Source organism: Daucus carota, chromosome 1, assembly GCF_001625215.2.
Source record: "Daucus carota subsp. sativus chromosome 1, DH1 v3.0, whole genome shotgun sequence".
NCBI lineage: Eukaryota > Viridiplantae > Streptophyta > Magnoliopsida > Apiales > Apiaceae > Daucus > Daucus carota.
In genome coordinates, this window is record NC_030381.2 from 37,950,443 (window position 1) to 37,968,760 (window position 18,318).

Below are 18,318 nucleotides of genomic sequence, written 5' to 3' on the forward strand. Positions count from 1 at the left end.
TTGAGCAATGACACTCTGAACTCCAGTACTTCAAAATCTAGCCGTTGCATTGTCTTATTCATTATCTATCTTTAAACTCTGCCCACCAAGCTTTCTTCAACAATAATGGCAGCTTCAGATTCAGTGGATCTAGCATCTCCAGCTGCGCTGCATCAGGTAATTCTACAATTTTACAGGTAGTTCCTCCGTCGAATGCAAATACACAGACGTGTCTATTTACTGGCCTCTAATTGCAGGAAAAATCAACAAGAATCACAGAACCATCATCTCCTATCTCCAGCCTGACCTCTGATAAGCGTTTGTGGAGCTCTCTACGTAGCCGTGTTGACACAATTCTTGAGAATCACAGCCCTGTTGATCGACCTCTTCTTACTCAATCGGTAGAAATTTTATCTTTATTGCAATTACTAAAGATTTTGGATCGCAGTACTTAAATGAGGGAATGGGGCATTTCTAATTTTGTTTTAGAATGGCGAAAAATCTGAAAGACTGGACCGAGCAAAGCTGATGAAAGAGGACGCGTTGCTGTTGCTCAGAGGCTTCGACTCTGTTTCTAGTTCTTTGTCTCAGTTGTCTGCCAATCTCACATATGCTCTTCAGGTTTGTAATACTTTCTGTTGTATATTTTCTCAATCTGATCCTCAATGAGCTTGGAAAGGCATCTTATGAAGAGTAATTAACGACGTATGATGACACACACACACACGCACAAATCTGAATGGAAATTATATAACTTCAATACCTTCCTAGAATAAGTCCAACAATCCTGCCCCAGAATCTAACCAGTAAAAGTTCTGTCTGGATTTACAAACAACAGCCTTATATTCAACTTTCTTTCTCGTTGTATTTTTTAGGGAGCAAGGGATCTTAGTAGACCGCCTACATTATTTGAACTAGTTCATAGCACCCTGGAGAACACAGATTCTAAAGAGGAACAATCAAGCGATGACCAAGAAGAAGAGAAAGAGATTAAAGGAAGTAGTAGAGGATTAAAAAGAAAAATGGATTCGCAAGAAGGTGCTGAGAACGAAGGAGAGGATAATACAGTCATAGACGATGAGCAAAGTCTTGAAGAATCGGGGAAGCTCAAGAAATGCAAGAATGTAAGTTCTATATGTTGCTCCGTCTTCTTATAAAGTTTGATGCCGATGTAATATATATGTCGTGTTACTTATTGTTCATTGTGTTTTTGAAGATTGCAAATTCCATGGCTGATAAAGCTGCCTCTCTGGCAAGAGAGCTAAGATCAGTGAAATCCGATCTGTGTTTCATGCAACAACGGTGTGCTCTTCTAGAGGCGGAAAATGGAAGATTCAGGGATGGATATACAGAAGGAATTCGGCCTGAGGAAGATGATCTGGTGAGTTTTAATCACTTAATTATGTCCCTGTGCTAATTACTTGACCGTGTTGTAACTGTGATTGAACTTGTTTGAGCAGATGAGGCTACAGATGGAGGCACTTCTCGCTGAGAAATCCAGATTGGCAACTGAAAACGCAAACTTAACTAGGGAGAACGAATGCCTTAATCAGCTCGTCGAGTACCACCAGCTCACCTCCCAGAGCCTCTCAGAATCTTGTGAACATGACAAATCAAGGGGTTTGTGTTTAGACTTTTCATCTCCCCCTACCAGCCATTCTGGAGGGAAGTGAAGATATAGAGAGATCGCGATGAGGCAAATGTACTGGTAGATTGAATTGAAGAGTAGAGATGTTGCTATAAGGTTCCAATTGATATTTTGTTGAGCTTACAGTGTAAAATGACTTCAGAAATATTTGGATCTCCCCTTGACAAAGCTATAAATTAACTGTTGTTGGGTTTTTCTGGGGCATCATACCTAAGCACCAACATATATAATTTGTAGATTCATTTAAATTTTACCGCAGTGAATGGGTGTAGCTATTAAGATGATGAAACGAAGGACGATAAGTCTCGATAGAGGCAAACAAGAACACATTCTACACTGGATCAGTTCACGTCTGCAATCATTACTTACATAGTTACATGACTAAATGACTTACGTAAATAGGTCTTAAATGCACAGAATGCTGAAACTATAATCAGCCTCTAAGAAAGTTCAGCCACAGGGTTTAATTTTTAATTGTATCCTGTTTCTTTCCTCTTCTTGGACGCTCATCTCTAGATGGCGACCTGGTCACGTTTGTGTTGATGGGTTCGTCAGCAGCAGAAGGGACTGAAAATCTGTCAAGCACTTTATTACATAGATTCACCACTGCATCAGTTGCCTTGCTCATATTTGTTACCATGATTGCATCCTTTAACTTGTCTAGAACATCATCCTTCATATTATCATACTGCAACAAAGTAAAATAACGAAGCTTACGTTACCAAGATAATGATATCATCAGGAGAAAACTCCAATGGTGATCCACAGACATGTTGCAAAAATCCGCCTTGACCCCTTGAATAGGCAAATAGGTTCGCAACATGAAAATTAAAAATAAAGCACTATACTTGGTAAAAAATTTATACCGCTTCTATTTTCAATTGAGCAATTTGTAACTGATTTTGAAGCTGAATATTTTCCTTTGTCAATGCATCAACCTGAAACATACACCAATGTAGACTCAATGTGAGTTATAACCATATGGTAGCATGCCCCAGAACGTGATAAAAAGGAGAGAGAAGCATAACCTAACCTTCTTCTGAGAATATATGTATAGGCCTTTGTAATTCAGGGAAGACGAGCCTTTAGATGAGAAGTCTCCTGAGTTAACCTACTCAATTATGTACTCAAAAGAGTGAGTTTCATTTACTGGAAGAACACAAGTAATGATATGTATATACTTTAACTTAAGACCTTATTTTTTAATACTTCAACATCTCCAAGAAGCTCGTCAACCCTATCTTCTAAGCTTTTGCCTTCTGGAATTGCCTCAGCTTCCTCAGCGAAAGGCTCAAGTTCCTTTTCAGCTTCATCAATATCCGTCCCATCATCCATCTCGCTTTCAACAAGATTGATGTGCTCAACACAGGTGTCTACCTCTACATCTTTAGCAGGCTGGAATAGACTTTGAAGACGCGAGGATCGCCTAGGTTTCACAGTTTCAGACTTCAAACATTTTTTTCTGATTGATAAGCTAGCAGGGGTTTTATGCGCTTTGGATTCAGATCTCTCGATCTCTTTCTCTGTAGCGCCACTTGTGTTTTGAGGCTGCTAATTTAGAATTTTTATAAGCAAGATGATGACATATAAGATCAAAAAGCTTCTGAAACGTATAGAAATACAAGAAATAGGATGGCATTAAAGGATAATCAAGCACATAAAGAAAAATAGCAGATTTAAGTCCGGATAATGATAGCTTTTTACCATAGCAAAAGACATCTGAATCATAAAATGTAACTGTATAGTGTTGAATATAAATTGCATAACTCCCTGAAGAGCCTAAAAAAACAGACTTATATTATGCAAGATGTACAAGTATGCTTATGTAATGACACAAAACTGCAAGCTGGGAAAAATGATAAAGATTATTCTTTTAACTCCTTTCGGGCCTTACTTGTTAGGCATTTCTAAAAACACAAGTCCTGCTGTTTATCAATGTATAGGCAATTTGTTGCACTGATTATACTACATATCGCAAGTGCTATGTCAAAAACGCAAAGACCAAAAAGTACAAGGGGGCTGATAATTGGGTGGTACAGAAATAAAACGCAATGCATATCCAGTATTGGCATTGTAACTGAGAATTCCAGTCAATTGCATATAAATCAGCAACCTGATGAAAGCCTAAAACTTTACTCAAGCCTCTTTAATTCACTTCAATAGTTCTCAACTAAGAAGCCGTCATAGTTTTTTGAACTCCAGACCAGCAGTAAAATACAATTCGACAGAAGAATAAGTTTTTACTTTTATTCCCTTCTTTTCTCTGTAATTTTTCTTCCCTTTATACAACTTATAAGTTAAATCACATATATGAAACACCAGATAGATCTGTCTTCATAAAGGCCTAGAGCTTGACTATTATTAGACTGCCAGATGATTTAGGCTCAGTTTCTGTTTGGCATATGGACAACTGACATGGATTCTTGTTTTAACACCTTTCTAACAAGTAAACCATAACAGAAAAATATTACGGATGAGATAGTAGGAGTATTGGAGTCTTGACTACACATATTTTTCGAGAAAACTAGAGTAAATCTTAAAACTATAAACTTCCCTAAAGCATCTGCAATTCACTTCACTAGTTCTCAAATCAGAAGTTCTGTAATATCTTTAACCACAGGCCATACCATACATTTAGATTCAAAAAATAAGGCTTTTTATTCATCCTCTTTTTTTTTTCGCAAAGATATCTACAAATATCATTGTTAAACAATATCATACTAATATTATTAACAACATCAAGGAATTAAGATTATGACCCAGCTACAAGCACATATAGCCAAAGAACAAAAAACCCGAACTTCAACAAGACAAAAAAAAAAAAACCCTTCTTAAGGGGTGTAAGAAACCTTAGACAAGACCCTTTAAATCTGTGATTCAACTGCTGCCCAATGCAACATGCATCAAAAACAACACATAGATCTTTATATATAGAAACACACATGCATTCAGGTACTAAGAGGCACCGGAATAACTTTCTTTTTACATTTTTTCACCATTCTAAACTTTACTAAATTATAAAAGTGCCCCAGAAAATTTCAAAATATATAAATATTTTTCAAAAATTTGCTTGGTATCCCGCGGAAATTCCTTCTAGATCCGCCTACAAAATTGCTAACATCCACAAGAGCAAGCACAACATGATAACACGCCCAAATTTATCAAGTATATTCAGACACAAGCACAAAGATCATGCATGCATCAAAAACATATGAAAAATCTAGAAACAGAACAAACAACAAAACTAATCATTATTTATATCACGTTTCCCAAGCAAAGGTGGAGCGTTTTGCTTATGAACAAGAAGAGAAGATAAATAAGAGGAGAATATATAGCCAGGGCAAAAATAAATAACCATTTGAGTGATAACTTCATGTTGTGCAGCAGCAGCAGCAGCTTTCCCTTTGTTCACCATTCTTGATCTCTTCTTCTTCTGCTTGCCCCAAGGTTTCACAATTCTAGAGAGTCCAGACAAGCACCCCAAAAAACCAAAACCCTCATTATTTGTTTGAATAAGTGATTCGATATCTAGCAAAAACAATTGAAATTATACCGTGCTTCTAATTTTTAATTGATAATATCTCAAACGCAGTATCTAAAATTAAAACACGAATATTAAATTTTTGATCCAAATTGTAAACCTTTTTATTATTAATATAATAGAGTGTTATTTTTACTTAGCCTATCAAAATATTATAGGGAAATCTACAAAACTACCTACCTTTTCTTTTATTGTTTTCAAAAATACTACCTTCCAGAATTATTTTTAAAAATACCTTTTCATAAATTTTTTTTTTCAAAAATACTGTTTGCAACTTTTGCAACCTCATTTGCAACTACAGGCGGCGCCAGCCATGTTGCAACCTGATTTCAAGTTCCAGTTTTCAAATGTCATTTTCGACCTCATTTTCGGAATCAGGATTTGTAATTGCATATATGGTTGCATATGGTTGTATTCAGTTGCATATGGCTGCATTCAGTTGATTCTATTGTAATCTAATGGCCCCGCCAGGGGCACACCATACATCTGTTGTTACTTACAGTTTTCAGTTGCATTTAGTTGCAACTGAGGTTGCAAAATTGCAACTGCAGTTGCAACCTCATTTGCAACTTTTGCAACCTCATTTACAACTATATATAGTTTTCAGTTGCATTTAGTTGCAACTGAGGTTGCAAATGAAGTTGCAACTGAAGTTGCAAAAGTTGCAACTGCAGTTGCAACTTCATTTGCAACCTCATTTGCAACTTTTGCAACCTCATTTGCAACTTACAGTTTTCAGTTGAACTAGTTGCAATTGTAGTTGCAACAGTTGCAACTTTCCATTTTTATTTGCAACTTTTGCAACCTCATTTGCAACTTTTGCAAACTCATTTGCAACTTTTGCAACCTCATTTGCAACTTTTACGGCTGCGCCGCCCAAGGTTGCAAATGAGGTTGCAAAAGTTGCAAATCGTATTTTTGAAATTTTTTTTTTATGAAAAGGTATTTTTAAAAATAATGAAAAAGATGGTAGTATTTTTAAAAAAATAATTTTGCAGATGGGTATTTTTAAAAAGATCCCAATATTATAATTGCAAAGTATTTTTAATAAAATGATTTTTTTTATAATGATACTCGTATTATTTTCCTAGTGTACTGTTAACAAAGTACATTGAATATATCTATATTTATTTATTTACTTGAGAAATCTAGACGTATTCAATTTAATGATGTCCACATCTTCTTATAATTGTATTAGATGATTTATAATTATTTTAAAAAATAATTAAATATGTCTAAGATATTCCTAAATAAGATATGTTTGTATATCCGATTTACAAACAGAGACAAGTCCAATAGGTTACTTATATGTCGTCCTAAAATCACATCTAGGTAATGTGTCAAAAAAATGTACTCCAAACACTATCCTAGTGTTATCCTAAATCACTAGCACAGCCTTAATTCTCCTAGCCATTACCTATTTATAAATAACCCCTAGGCATTACCTATTTAATACTTATGAATAAAATAATTATCTCTCTTTTTTTTTTGTCTATTGTCTCTTTTTCCCCCTCTCTCTCAAATTTATTATTAAAATAATCTTAAGAGAACAAATATAGGGATTACTATTGGAGTTGACACTAAAAATAGATTATCTAAATCACTAAGACATACTAGTACTCATTATTTTATATTATTTATAAGTACTAGGATAGGTAACTTATGGACTTGCTCTAATATATAGTATATTTAAATAGCAATGAAATATTAGAATTCAATACAAAATCAATTAGTATATTTAAATAGTTACCAAATATTGAAATTTGAGTACAGAATCAAATGAATGTGATTGTTAGCTTTTTCTGCCAAACCTGACCTTCCACCGATATTAGATAAAAGAGAGCGGAGTGGTCAATGGTGAGTCTTTCTCCGGCACTTAAGGTAAACAAATTTAGAATATGCTAGAATTTCTCCAATACTCTTAAATAAAATCTAATAAATTATATTATAATTAGAAATTGTGAAAAAATATATAAATTTTGTTCATAACAATTACGTGTTAATTTTGTTTAAGAATATAATCAATTTCTTAATAACATTATCAACCTAGAATTTTTAGCGAAAAATCATTAATACATATTATAAATAAAAAAATACATAAAAATAATGTGAAAAAATCCAACTTTAATTATCCTCCTATCAATAGATATAACTAACTTGTTAATATTGGTAATATCTGTCGAATCTCCACAAACTTGTAAAAAAACTGTAACATTACGTTTACTTGGATGATTAAAATGAGGAATAACAGGAATTGTACTCTAAATCGGAGAGGATCAAAGAAATGTCTAGAATTTTATTTCAAATTATTTGTACTGGAAATCTAAGTTACGTATTTTGAAAGAAATGTTTATTTTATTTCACTTACTTATCATATTTCTGCAATCTATATCGACTCACTCATTTTTAGTCAATATTTTCTCATATCATCTTCTTTCTCCATAAAACTTATTTGTTTCACGTCATTCCCTACTCATTCCAATCCATCTAAGTAGACACAATTTAAGAGAATTTCACATCAGTTATTATATCATATTAAAATATAAATTTCATTTTTAACGATTTAAAATATTAATAACATATCATTTTTAAAATATGATCATATAATATAATCTTTATTATCAGAGAATAATGTCTTATATGTTCAACAAATATCACACAAATATTCTCCGCATCCAATTGTAAGCAACCCCCGTTGAAAGCGCAATGAACTCATTTCGAGTAATTTTGTAAGGGGTCCGGGAACTGTCAGGGACTGTTTAACTGGCCTACAAATTTTGTGTCGTTGGATGCATATCCAGCGTATGCGATCAGGATCATAAGGATCATAAGTGCTGGACATGAGAATCTTCGTCCAACGCTAAAAAAGCGTTGGACATGTTAAAATTTTAATATGATCCTGGCCGCTGGATATGCATCCAACGGTCCAAAAACTATAGGTTACTTAACTACTCCACAGCCATTAATGGTTGTGGACCGCGACCCTTCTGTAAGAGCATCTCCAATGAGACACTTAAATCATTCTTTAAAATATAATATAATATCTGACTCCTAATGAGTTAAGACATTGAAAAAAGATTACAAACTCCAATACTTCTCTTTGTACTTGCTATCTATGCATATTTTATTCATATAAATGAGAGAATAGTAAAAAGAGAAAAATGTTGGAGGAAAACTAATATTATATTAATGAAAAAAAGTTAAGAGCCGCTACATGCTCTTAAATTTTAAAAGAGTTTTTAGAAATTCATTGGACTTTTAATTTTTGTTTTGCTGTCAAAATTTGAATTCAATTTAAACAATTATTTTGCACAGGTTATTCCTACAAATTTTACGGACACGTGGAACTCGTTATTAAGTATTTAGGACAGCTCGTGTCCTCGGTGCCATTGACGATCTACAATTTCTTTTTATCCCAACACGTTCTTAAAAATTCAAAACTTCTCAGCCATAAACTCAACAGACTCCACCACTCTCCATTGCAACAAGATAAGCCCTCTCTCTCTCCCTCTCTTCACATTTCCCAATGGTCTTATCACTTCACTCTCACTCCACTTCCATCAACACACACCTCTCTTTCCTCTTCCACCGTCCCAACCGCCACCTTCACCCACCGCACCACCTCAAACTCCGGCGACACTTCTCCGTCACAACCGCCGTCGCCAACAACTCAACTTCTTCAAATCAGCAGCCTCGAACTCTCTTCCCAGGCGGTTACAAGCGCCCGCAGATCAAAGTGCCAGCTCTCGTGCTCCAATTGAATCCACAGGATGTGCTAGTACAAGACAATAGAGATGTGCTGAGCTTGATCGACGACGCCGTTTCGAAGAATTGGATCGGAATTGTGGTGCTTAATGACGGCGGTGATGCAAGTGGCGGGAAAATGTACGAAGCGGCGTGTTTGTTGAAGTCGTTCATAGGAGGGAGAGCGTATTTGTTGCTCTCGGAGCGTGTCGATATCGCTGCCGCTGTTAATGCTAGTGGCGTCCTTCTCTCGGATCAAGGTTCCGTAATCGTAAAATTCATATGCCTTGATTATGTGTTCGTATATTTACCTATCATCATTTTAGCTACTATTAATACTCTGACATGTTGGCATATTTGAGATTAAGATATATGTAAGGTTGATAATGCTAGGAGATCTACCTCTTTGAACTTCTTTTGCAGTTTTAGTTGTACTTATAGTCGAAATTGAGTTGTTGCTTTTGTGTTGAAATACTGAGTGTTTCATTTACTAGTATTCTTTTGTGCACATTGAGTTGTGTTTCATGCTGCTATACTGAAGCTTCACTTACTAGTATTATTACTTGCAACTGGTACATTGTGGATTGTTGCTATGAACAAAGAAACTGCCATAAATGTCATGTAATGAAAATTAATGGTCTCAAATGTCACTATTTAAAGTAATGGTCTTTTATGTCATTACAAACAGCACTTAACTTTTCTCTATGTGAGTTATGTTCTATGGAGTCCATAATTAAACTGGAACCGCATATTTAATCATAAATATATCTTTGGTTACCAAAATTTGTATATAATTTATCGTTTATAAGTGGTCGTAAAAAATATTATTAATTAATCATTAGCATCCTCTTACTTTAACAATCATTAAGATCATTGTTCTGCTCATTAGTTATATTGTAGAACATAGTGTCCTACGATTTAAAAAATAATTGTTCTTCTTGTTGATTACATTGTAGAACATAATTTTTAGGTTGTCGGATGTTTAAAAATATTGAGGAAAAAAATGAAATTGAAACCATTTGATTATAATTTATGCAATTTTGAAGAATGGCGACTCCAAGACTACATAAATGTGGACTCCATATAACTTTTCTCTATGTTTATAGGAGTTAACTCAAACCTATATATAAACAACAAGTTCATCTTTTCAATTGTATAAAGCAAGCAGCACAGTTGCATATGTGTGCCGTTAGGTATGGAAATTGGAAGGCAACCCACGTGTTAGTCAGTAATATCAACTATAAAGCTGTTATACATTTTCAAGGAAAGACACATGTTTCGCAAGTGTTTTCAGGAAATACGTGATATAAATGCGTTTATAGTTAGACATATTAAAAGCAAAACACTGCATGCCACTGCGTTTGTAAAGGATGTGTATTAGTATTGCGTTTTGCAGTGACAATCAGTGCCAGTTTGCCTGTTTATGACATTCTGGGCATCATAACTTCAAATTGCAATTCATAAGGTCAATACCCCTATCAATACTAATGACCTGTTTGCCTCTAATAGCAAACTATTACTGCTATATATTGTATTTTAGAATCAGTTCTTTTCTTATTGAAATTACTTGGTGCAAGAACTAATAGTTTGCTCTCATTTTATAGGTCTTCCTGCTATAGTGGCTAGAAAGACGATAACAGATGCGAAATTTGAATCTGCCGTTCTTCCATTGGTTGCAAGGAATGTGCAAACTCCAGTTGCGGCTGAAAATGCTTCTAACTCTGAAGGCGCTGATTTCCTAATATATAATGTTGATGGAAGAAAGCCTCTTGACGAAGTGGTTGATACTGTGTTTGGGCGTATTAAAATTCCAATTTTTATCTTGACCAATACATTGAAGGATGATGAGTTGTTTGGCGAAGCATCAAGATTGATGAAAGCAGGAGCTAGTGGATTAGTCATTTCGCTGAATGAATTGAAGGTGTTAAGTGATGATGTTTTGTACAAAATGTTTAAGAGTGTAAATTTATCAAAAAAGAGACAACAGGAAATATTGCCCAACTTGGCTGACAAGCTCAGAACTAATGATGCTAGTAATGGCTCTTTTGTAAAGGAGGGGGTGGTTGGTTTTGTTAACCTGGAGGATAAAGTACAGAAACTTATGGAGAGAGAGAAATCTGTGTTGACTGAAGCTATAGATGTTATTAAGAGAGCTGCACCACTGGTGATCTTTTAGTGTTAACATTTGGTAGATAAAATTGTTTCTGATTGCAATAGATCATTCTAGCTCATTTAAATCTTTTTCATTCTTATCTAATTCTTATACATTGTTTTGAATCACAGACGGATGAAGTCTCACTTCTCGTTGATGCTGTTTTGCAACTAGATGAGCCATTTTTACTGGTTATAGTGGTAATTGTGTGCTGAACTTCAACAATTCTGGTTCCACGGATATACATGGGTATTTGCTCTATATTTCAAATAAGTCATCTGGGCTGTTTGGTCCAAATAACAACTTGACATTCCACTATACTCCCATTAAGTATTTCATACATTTACGTTATTAGTAGTTTTCCGGTGTTTAATAGTTTGCTTAAATATTTTGTTTAATTTGAACTTGAAGTTGAAACAATATGTCGGAATGGAGATATCTCTAGCATGTACCTTCGAAAGATTTAATGGCTATGTAAGTCCCTTTCAAGTTAACAGACGTTCAATTAAAGTGGAAGAAAATAAATCAAATTGGTATGGCCCTTGCAATGCTATAAAACTCAACAGCTCTGTCTCAGGGATTGTTGACAGAAATTATATCTTACTAATATTTGGTGACATAGTTTTTATCAATAAGAAAAACACCCCTGTAAGATTGCGTAAGTTGGCTTGTCAATATTTTGGCGGTAGCATCTTTTTTTTTTGGCCAAATATGCCAATATCATTCCTTTCATGGTGTGTACAATCATGTGCAATGTCCAAAGATAGAATCCTTCTTCCTTCTATATTCTTTATTGTGATAGAGTGCCATGATGCCATCATTAGGAGCAACTGTACTAGTATTTAGGTTGCATTTGATGTGTTACGTCTAACAGACTGGTTCTTGAATTATGCAGCAATTATTTATGAAATAGCCTTTTGTTTCACTGGAAAGTCAAACTATTTGTCTGTAATAAATGCTCCGTGAAAAGCTGAATCAAAATAAGAATACTATGTGTAACCTGTCCCTTAGGTATTCTATCTACTTCTGGCTTGTACTTAAAATATCGAGTGGATATGTAACTACAAGTGGGATATATACTATATTGTTGTGGTTTGGTTTTGGTACATACAAATTTCAATATGTCCGAAATATACTTCTTGATAGTTGATACTTCTTGGTAGCCTGAAACATGAGAAATATGCGTATTTTCTGTTCTGTGTTTTAGCCAGCTATATGTAGATTTATTGCTAGAGTTTTGCAGAATTTTATTTGTTTATATATCTGTTTTTGTCTCGTTGTTTCAACATCTGAGAGAGCGCAATGACGGTTTTCCCTTGTGCTTTCCTGGTTTTGGGCGTCCAGATAAAGTTGCTACTGTTGTTGACCTTTATTGTGTTGCTCTTATTTATTAAATTTTATCACTACAGATAATCCTATTACTCTTTTTTGACTTTGATCATCTTATAGGGTGAGTTCAACTCCGGGAAGTCAACTTTCATAAATGCCCTTCTCGGAGAAAAATACTTGCAAGACGGGGTTGTCCCTACAACAAATGAGATCACATTCTTACGATATTCTGGTTTAGATTCCAGTGAGCAGCAACGCTGTGAGAGGCATCCTGATGGTCAGTTTGTATGCTACTTACCTGCTCCAATACTTAAAGAGGCAAGTAACTTAAGACTATTACTTCAAGCTTTTTAAATCTTACTAATAGCATTTCTACAAATTCTGACCATAAAGATGCAGAAAGATCATATTTTTTGGTGTATTGTGCTCTTTTTCGGTTTAGTGGTGCTCCATTTTTTGTTTTGACGATACATCGTTTTTGCCATATTGCACAGAGCTGGTACTATCCTGGAAATACCAAATATGGCACTCACTTTACTTACACATCAATTACAAATTACAGTTGACATATTTCTTCGTTGTTGTCCTCTTCATTTTACCAGTACTTTGGCCAATCTATAAGTTTGTTAAAATCGCTAAGGAGCAATGTCCGATGTACATGCTATGCATACAGAAGGAAAACGATGGCAATCCATCCCAAATTCGAATAAAGTATACAGATAATGGTAATAAAAAGGAATTACATGTCCACCAAAGTTTGCTTATTCGACTCATGGTCAAAGAAAAAAGAACTTTGTAAGCTGTTCCCATCCCTCTTAGGCAATCATCATTATCTCTTCACGATACTAATGTTTGTTATAAGATAAAATTAGCTATTTTTAGTAGACAACACATCAAGAACACAATTATGATAAAAAATAGTGATCTATAGTTGTGTGCGTACGCAGCTAACAAAATTGACCATCTTATTATAGATCTCCGTCAGTCGATGCACAAGAAAGAAAAGCCGGCGGCTGTTATCATGTAATATAGGATTATGACCAATAATGTATCTTGAACAGGAGTTTATCTAAAAAGAATACTTTTACATTTTATATCTTTACTTGCTTTGATTTTTTTTCCTGTGTATCTCATGTATTCGTTATTACCTGCTCTAGAATATACTTTAGTGACTTTGTTAGTTCATATATATAATTTCTTACTTAAGGAACTAATTCTACCTAATGTGTACCAGATGATAATTGTTGATACGCCAGGGACAAATGTAATACTTCAAAGGCAACAACGTCTTACTGAAGAATTTGTGCCCCGTGCAGATTTGCTTCTCTTTGTTATATCAGCTGATCGCCCTTTGACCGAAAGTGAGGTATGAATACTTTGCCTTGATAAATAAGGTGAATTGCTACTCTATTTTATATTGCAAGAAACAAAAATGGCACTTAGTTATACAAGTTCAATATATGTTCTATTTTTCTGCTATGACCAGATGAGACTAGATAATGGGTGGACCTGCAAGTATGTAAATTTAATATGAAATACAAGATGACGTGTTAGATAGTAAATTCATACAAATTTCTGTCTTTCAAAAGCAGAGCTGGTTAAAGGCATTCCATGGTCATTTAAATAAGCAACTTTTATATTTATTTGGATCACGCATCAAAGTTCAGCTTCAAGAATCCCTACTTTTATGAATGTTAAATATGGACTTTTTCCTTCCTCTGCCACCACAATGGCACCAGTGCATGATATAATCATATAACTACTTAATGCTCCCTCTGGTCTTCACATGATTGTGGGTTTTTTTTTGGGGGGGGGGGTTGGTGTGGTAATGTTCCAAAAATTTGATTATGTACGACTTCTAAACTCTAATGCAACATGAATTGCAGGTTACTTTTCTTCGTTACACTCAGCAGTGGAAGAAAAAAGTAGTGTTTGTGCTAAATAAATCTGACATATATCAAAATGCCACGGAGGTATGGTTATTCACTTTATATGAAGAGGGAGTGTAAGGCTGGTTTATTTCTCAAGCTTTATGTTTGGCTTGTTTGATGCAGCTTGAAGAAGCTATATCATTTATCAAGGAGAACACCAAGAGGTTACTTAACACTGAACATGTGACATTATATCCTGTATCTGCACGGGCTGCTCTTAAAGCCAAACTTTTAGCTTCCTCTAATGTTCACAATAAAAATGAGGAAATCTCAGTAGATCATTCTCAACAGCGAACAAGTGGCTTCTATGAGCTTGAAGAGTTTTTATTAAGTTTCCTAGATGGGTCGACGAGTACCGGAATCGAAAGAATAAAGCTTAAGCTTGAAACGCCTATCAGGATCGCTGAGCAACTACTCGCAGCCTGTCAGATACAAACAATGCAAGATTATCAGCAAGCCAAACAGGACTTAATGTCTGTTAATGAACTACTTGGCAGTGTTGAAGATTATGCACAGAAGATGGAAAGTGAGAGCATTTTGTGGAGAAGGAAAACTTTGTCTCTGGTATATACTTCTTTTTTACACTTAGGTACAGTATGCATCTAATTGGCATTGTAGACTTGTTTCTTTGTGTTTGTAAGAAAATTATAATTTGGTACTTTTGCAATGTTGTTTCGTAAATTTGAATATGTTCTTGTGCTAATAATGCAGATTGATGATACAAAATCACGAGCTTTGAAGCTTACAGAATCAACACTAGTGATATCGAATATTGATATTGTCACAACTTACGTATTCAGAGGAAATAAAGGTGCTCTAGTGCCTGCTGCCTCAGTGATTCAGAATGATATCATAGGTCCTGCACTCTCTGAGGCACAAGTCAGTCACTCACTCCTGCTTGTGTGTGTGGTTTGGCGTTAAGATTTCTACAGTATTATAGGCGGGCTTAACCAATATTTCCTATTGAGCTTCCATATCTGTGCTTCTGGTACCAGATCTCTAATTATTACGAATCTTACTTTCTGTTTTTGTTCATTTGAAATTTAGAAACTCCTGGGAGATTATGTAACATGGCTACAATCAAATAATGCTCGTGAAGGAAGATCATATTTGGAGTCCTTTAAGAAAAAATGGCCTTCCATTGTCAATACTGAGAATCTTGTAGAGTTGGAGACTGATAATTTTTTGGGTAGAAAATATGAGCTGAGCAGAGAAGCAATAGAAAGCTTTAATGCTGCAGCAGCTTCAAAATTGTTTGATCAAGAAGTCCGTGAAGCAGTAAGTTAAAAAGTCTTTATTGTCCTTACTAATCCTGAAGTCATGTTGGAAATTGGAAATTCATAATGGAAGCAGACATAGATATCTAATCAATATGACTTTTCAATAGTTCACACATGTGTGGAGGCATATATGATTTGATCCACATTGAGATTCATCTAATCCATGCACCTCCTTTCTTATAGTGTGCCCAACCTAACGCAGCACACATATACAGACCATCACTGCCTACACAGAATACAACTGTTTTATTTTGCTTTTATCCACACCATGCAACTTGTTAATTGTTTCTGCATACAATGAATTGTCATATATTGTGGGTTTCACTAACATCTTTAAATTCATTATAATTTTAACAACTCAATATATATGAGTGTACATTGGAAATGGTGTGCTACTGTACTGTTTCTTGAAAACCTTTAGGAAAATAGCTACTCCCTCCGTCCCAGTCAATTGTATATGTTTGTTTTTCACTGCTCGGCACGCATTTTAAGGCTCTTATAAAATATAGCTCTATAGCTTATTTTCAAATTTTTCTTTTTTTGTATAAAAATATAATTTTTATTTTTATACAGAAAAAGATAATCTTACAAATAAGTTGCACAACTATTTTTATTGAAGCATTAAAATCCGTGCCCCGTTCCCGTCGCCCAATGTATACTGTTGGTTGGGACGGAGGGAATACATCAAATAACACTACCTTGCATCAATCAACTGATGCGGTTTAAAAAAATCACATGGGACTCATGAGAATTTTTTCAGCGTTTATACTAAATAATGAGCTATATATGAACTTGTTCCTTTGTAAACAAGTCAAAAACGAAACTGATGATGTTAATTGCAGTGTATTATGAACACTGCTTGTAATGTTGATCCAGCATATAACTTATTATAATGGATTCTGTTTATTGAATTTTTAGTTCATTGGAAGTTTTGGGGGACTGGGAGCAGCTGGTTTATCGGCATCACTTCTGACATCTGTTCTACCAACCACATTAGAGGATCTTCTTGCTCTCGCCTTATGCTCAGCTGGAGGGTAGGGTCACTTTTTATTATGTAGCATTGGAATTCATTTTCAGTTTCATTTTGCTTTCAGTTTAATATGCCCCTCTCTTCCCAACTCTTTTGGTCCTCATGATTTCAGTTTAATAGTCGGCTTGATCCTGAGGTCCTTTAAATACTAATTCATATGAATTTGGGTCTTTGGGTGAGGAAATATGGGGCAGGGGTTCACCAAGGTGGGGGTTTAGCCAAAACTGAGCAGATCTGAAAATATGGCATGCAGTATAAATGTGTAATCTGTGCGGTGAATAGTTGATAAGGATGCAGAGGGTTGACAATGTGTTATCTAGAACTTGCTGATACTCCCTTAGGTTTGTACAAGATTATATAGTATAATGAATCGCTTGAAATTCCAAAATGTACGATAAAAAAGGCACTTTCAGAAAGAACTAAGCGCTTGCCCAGTGTATTTCCATGGGCTTTTATTATTGGAAAGCGTGACATTTTAATATCCTTGTAAATATGAATATTCACAAGAATATGAATTTCTATTGTTTATATATGTTGGGGTAAATAACTAAAAATAATATTCAAGCAAAAACAGCTCATTTGTCTATACAGGTTTTTTTCTGCAGAGTTTTACCCACATTACTTTTTTACTCGGTCTTATTATTATAAATTTATTTATGAGAGAAAAAAAAATGAATTGTTGCCCAAAGACTTTATAATATAAAGAATTGCTGCATCTCAGTTGTTAAACTGACTTTTGGCCTTTTTTAGATGACATCAATTGCATAGTATTTTGTACAAATGAATCATGAGTGTGAAGTGTAGTTTACTCGATTCTTTTTGGGTATGCTTTTTCATCCTGCTCTTTGCACTGCTATTACAGGTTGTTAGCCATCTCCAAATTCCCGGCACGAAGACAACTGGTGGTTGACAAAGTGAAAAGAACTGCTGATGCCTTGGGAAGGGAACTTGAAGAAGCCATGCTGAAGGATCTGGTGGAAACAACAGAGAGTTTGAAAAACTTTGTAAAACTCATTGGTAAACCATATCAAGATTTGGCACAACACAGGCTGGAAAACCTCTTAGCTACACAAGAAAAGTTAAGTAGCATGGAGAGCACTATTAAAACTCTACAGATAGAAAATCAAAATTTACATATATCATGACTGCATATGCATAGGGGATAATTGCGTGCACACATAATGTGTGAATGCTATGACGAAGTAAGCAGTTGTAACGGTAATGTATCTGCTTTTATTTTTTTTGTTTCACCTTTTTGACGTGTACAGCCTGCAAGTTGCATCTAGGAAGGGGAACAAGTAATAAATATCCTTTATTACGTGGTTATTTTCTTTGTTTTAATTAAAAATAAATATAGATGTACACTCAACTTCTGTTAAGTATTTATAATATAGATGTACTCTCAACTATATATAATTCAACTTCTGTTATTTAGACTTTATCAAATTATTTAATATTTATTTTTAATCAAAACAAAGAAAATTACTATATAATAGAGGGAAAGGATGAACAAGTATTTATTATATAGAGGTACTCTCAACTTCTGTTATTGTGGTCATGTGAGAAGACGATAAAATACGGTAGGTCGCTTAGTTGCCAGAAATTGCCCCTGTGCTGTACTGAAGAGAAGTTTGCACTGTTTGACTCTTTTCCGCAAAGTATTTTTAACTTTGGTTGACATGGA

At 34.7% G+C, this 18,318-nt stretch overlaps 3 protein-coding genes across 4 annotated transcripts; 2 read left to right on the top strand and 1 right to left on the bottom strand.

Annotated features, from left to right (window-relative positions):
• The first annotated feature begins 2 nt into the window (after window positions 1-2).
• Window positions 3-1,822, top strand: LOC108204724 (uncharacterized). Its single transcript, XM_017374306.2, has 6 exons — window positions 3-156; window positions 237-380; window positions 469-600; window positions 855-1,103; window positions 1,196-1,360; window positions 1,440-1,822. Exons 1-6 carry the CDS (start codon window positions 106-108, stop codon window positions 1,650-1,652), a joined length of 954 nt encoding a protein of 317 aa, XP_017229795.1. The 5' UTR covers window positions 3-105; the 3' UTR covers window positions 1,653-1,822.
• A 79-nt stretch (window positions 1,823-1,901) lies between these two features.
• LOC108198888 (uncharacterized) lies at window positions 1,902-5,168 on the bottom strand. 2 transcript variants are annotated; one of them, XM_017366661.2, is made up of 5 exons: window positions 4,983-5,168; window positions 2,822-3,178; window positions 2,661-2,738; window positions 2,494-2,565; window positions 1,902-2,315 (listed from the first exon to the last, which is right to left on the bottom strand). In XM_017366661.2, exons 1-5 carry the CDS (start codon window positions 5,040-5,042, stop codon window positions 2,091-2,093), a joined length of 792 nt encoding a protein of 263 aa, XP_017222150.1. In that variant the 5' UTR covers window positions 5,043-5,168; the 3' UTR covers window positions 1,902-2,090. The 2 variants fall into 2 exon arrangements, with proteins under 2 accessions (XP_017222150.1, XP_017222159.1); XM_017366670.2 differs by having other exon boundaries at window positions 2,822-3,175; window positions 4,983-5,166.
• Window positions 5,169-8,565: 3,397 nt separating this feature from the next.
• On the top strand, window positions 8,566-17,960 carry LOC108204373 (probable transmembrane GTPase FZO-like, chloroplastic). The gene is made up of 11 exons (XM_017373769.2): window positions 8,566-9,172; window positions 10,517-11,076; window positions 11,196-11,264; window positions 12,514-12,711; window positions 13,628-13,759; window positions 14,280-14,366; window positions 14,448-14,888; window positions 15,036-15,203; window positions 15,372-15,602; window positions 16,523-16,638; window positions 17,497-17,960. The coding sequence occupies exons 1-11, from the start codon at window positions 8,695-8,697 to the stop codon at window positions 17,777-17,779; spliced, it is 2,763 nt and encodes a 920-aa protein (XP_017229258.1). The 5' UTR covers window positions 8,566-8,694; the 3' UTR covers window positions 17,780-17,960.
• The last annotated feature ends 358 nt before the right edge of the window (window positions 17,961-18,318 follow it).